General features: G+C 35.0%; 1 protein-coding gene across 1 annotated transcript in view; it reads left to right on the top strand.

Annotated features, from left to right (window-relative positions):
• Tmem196 (transmembrane protein 196) overlaps window positions 1-3,766 on the top strand; it is a 59,183-nt gene that overhangs the window by 47,742 nt on the left and 7,675 nt on the right. Inside the window, exon 2 of the mRNA XM_004626451.1 lies at window positions 2,554-2,610. Within this exon, the coding sequence (XP_004626508.1) occupies window positions 2,554-2,610 (57 nt within the window). The remainder of the gene's footprint in view (window positions 1-2,553; window positions 2,611-3,766) is intronic.

The following is a 3,766-nucleotide window of genomic DNA, read 5'->3' as shown; positions in this document are numbered from 1 at the left end:
TGCTAAGCTTGTTCTAAGTAGGTGCTTTAGACCACTGAGCCATCTCACCAGGCCAGAAGGTCAGTTTTCTATTTGGGTCAGTTTACTCCTCTGAAAATTAAATTTCCACAATTACGCTGAGTTTTCTTAGATCCTACTCAGAAATTTCATGAGTTTATATACTTACACATTATGTGTCACTTTTTATTGAAAATCTGTAAAAAGAATACGGCTCTCCATACAGACTTTGGATACTCCAACAGAATAACTGTTGGGCAGCATGTATGCTCCAGGGCTGTGGGAGAATGGAAAATATTGCTGATTTTCCTCCTACTCTACCTTCTGCTTCTTCATTCCTGAACTTCCATTTCTTAGATCTATTCAAGCTGAGTGGACAACAGGAAACAGCTCTTTCGAGGCATTTAGATGTTCTAGTCACAAGGCTAAGGTGAACCCTCCCTATGCTCCAAATGTCCCTTGAGGTTAATTGTAAATAAATAATATTGACACTTACTTATTTTGAAAGAGATCTAAGAAATACACAACTAAATTATCACCAAATCATTTTAAGAATGAATTCTGGGTGGAAGGGTTTCCAAGCTGAGTTAGGGTTAGTTTAGAAGATGACATGCTAGGGCTTGGATCTCAAGTCTCAAGCATGGAGAGGTACAGAACTCGTTCAAACTGGGATAGTTTGACTGCAGCCTTGAAGTATACAAAATGCAATGAGTAAGAAAACACATCAGGGCAAGGTCTTCTCCACGTGAGGAACAAAAGCTAATGACAAATGTTCAGAGGAGCCACTCAAAAATAGGATTTTAAGGCAAGTACAGTGCACATAGAGTTATGCCACCAGTCATGCCACCAGTCTGGGAGACCAAGGCAGTAGATCACAGATTCAAGCCTGGGCTGAGCACGTAGTGACTTAAGGAGATCCTGGCTCAAAAAATAAAACAAAAAAGGGGGTGGGGCCGAGGATAAAGCTTAGTCAAACACTAGCACCACAAAAATTAAACAAGTGTTTAACATGCATAAAGTTCTAAGTTTCTATCTTCTGGTTTTATACTACTATAAATATTGTATCCGATCTATTTATACAACACGTTAATGCTTGGTTTGTTGCATAGTTTCTCAATATAGTTCCAATTTATTCTTTGTCTTTGAGACTGACATTTTTGATTAACAAAATTATAATTTTCCCCATTATTATTCGTGAGTATCTTCTGTTTTTGGTCTGCGACTTTAATGCTGTATTTAGAAATCATTCCCACCTCTCCACAATTATATAAATATTTAACTTTATTATGTGCAAATGTGCTTATCAATTTTATGCTTTTAAATAATTAAACAGCTTCATATTAATTTTGTTGCATGACGTTAGATGATAGCAAATTCAATAATTTTATTGATTGAATAAATGATCCTCATCCTTTCTGAATTAACTTGAAAATTCATACAAATTATATAACAAAATTACAAATAGCTTTATGTCTTCACCTGTGTTCCTGCACCAATGCCTGATTTATAATACTTTATGCTCCTCATGGGTTTCTTTATATCAACTTCCCTTAATCATTATTTTTCAGCAAAATGTATTTTACATGCATATTATTAAAGATAATCCTTAGAATATTTTGATATGTATTTCCTAAAAATTCTATCCTTGTCTGAAATACTAATAGCCACGTACTTTTAGTACTGATTTGAGATAACAAAAGTATTTTTTAAAACCAAATGGAAACAATTTTCTTTGCAAATATAGAGCCTTTACAGAGCTTACTACTTATTAATGCATGTTATTTTATTTATATGATTTAGCTCGAGTCAGAAGTATATGCAACATATCCTTGGATCATTCTATCCAAATTCAATTGTTTACTATTTTATAGTAACAAAAATAGCTGGCAACCGAATAATTTGACATTGGTAAAGGATTTCGTATAGCTACTTGTGCAAGGCAATTATGTCACTGGTGTTCTTACTTCTAGGAAACTGTGTGCCGTCCATAAGGTCCAACATATTTAAGTGCAGCCTTTCTGGTAGAGTAATGGAGCCATTGGAGCGAATGGAGAAGCACAAATAAAATATAGAGAAACATCTCTTTGTCTGATGCTTTATTTTTTATTCGTACAGGTTTCCTTATCCATAGTCAAACCTATCTAGTTCTAGTTGCTTAATATGAACCAAAGGACCACAATACCTTTCTCCATGAAAAAATAGAAAGAGACAAGAAGACAATAACAGGAAATGGAAGAAACAAAAATCTAAATTCACTCATTTCACAAGTTTTTCTGATAAATTAATTTTAGTTTTGTTAAATCCCATTTACCTTTATCAACTTTGCAAGAAGTAAACTTCCATTGAGGAGTGTATTGTCTTGGATTTTACTCCTCTACAACGAGACATTGTCCTTTCCAACTTTTAATGGGAATTTAAAACTGTTACTTTCCTAAAGCAAGTGTCAGCAGTGAACTAAAATAAACTAAAACCTAGGGTTTCTCACATGTTTGAATATGGAATAATTTTTCTTCTTCTTCATCTTCTTCCTTATTTATTTTTTTTTTTTTTTTGCAGTTTCTCCTTTGTGGCATATGTGGAATATTGTGCGCCAAAAAAAAATCAGGACTTGTCGTAAGTTTTTGCCTTGTTTATGTTATACGCTGAAGTGTTTGAAATATAATTATTCCAGAATGAAAATGAAGAGTAGACAACTTTCATGTACTGAATGTTACTAATTTAGGATAAAAAGGAGACTGATGAATAATTTGTGGCTTTCTTGTTACAAATAAAAAAATAACTAGAGTATTGGAGACTGTGATAAAACATCAACACAAGAAAGCTTTGATGCACTCCTTAAACACATAAATGTGTACCCTTTCACGTCTCCTGTGTATGACTGTCTCTAGTCTCCTAACTTAACTCTACCAGGTAATTATCTAAATCCTTCATTGAGCTAAAAATGATAATGCTTTACTGTATGGAGAACTTAACTGCTTAAATATGGAGTGGGCCTAAGAATTACTGGCTTTCTTCCACTGTGAATCTAATTTTGCAAAGCAGCAAGACAGCTGTGTTGCTATGGTTACATTGATTCTTAAAGATTTATTTTATTTTATTACTGTGAGCATACATGTAAGTACTTTCAGATGTTTTATGACATTATTATGGGATCCTGGGGTAGGGAACATGCTCCCAGTTAACTCTGATATTAGCTGGAGGGGAACCCTGCAAGCTCAAGGGCAGATTCCCTTCTGCCTCCCATGACATTTTATGAGAGTTTGGAAAGTAGGAAAAATGCATAGCTTGTTTTATTGCATACTAAAGGAAGCATCATAAACTTTTACAAATTGGCAAAATCAATATTATGGTAGCACCCTGGGAAGTGGCCTTTGAACCAAGAAAGTTTTCAAAGGGGAGGCCAGATAATGGAGCACGGGAAGGGGATGGGGAGATTCACAGCTATTTTCATTTTTCCCCTTTTGCTAATGATGCCTTATTCTGTCACAATATTGTCTGTCATGAGAAAAAGATAAGCCACTCACTACTGTAGACAGGTAAGATGCAAAGTTAAAAAATAGAAGGGGAAAAGGGAAACTTTTGGGAACAAATGTGTCTTTTGGACACTCGTGATTGGCATTTGTTGTTCTCCCAAAACTCTTTAAATATTACTTTCCCATTTTTACACCTTTCTTTTACCAGGGGTCATTATTGTTGTGTAGGAGAAAGGAAGGAAGAAAGGAAGGAAGGAAGGAAGGAAGGAAGGAAGGGAGGGAGGGAGGGAGGGAGG

The sequence above is a fragment of the Octodon degus genome, unplaced genomic scaffold (assembly GCF_000260255.1).
Source record: "Octodon degus isolate 3935 unplaced genomic scaffold, OctDeg1.0 scaffold00015, whole genome shotgun sequence".
In the NCBI taxonomy this organism is placed as follows: Eukaryota; Metazoa; Chordata; class Mammalia; order Rodentia; family Octodontidae; genus Octodon; species Octodon degus.
Note: the sequence above shows the minus strand (reverse complement) of the source record. Positions and strands in the feature narration are given on the sequence as shown.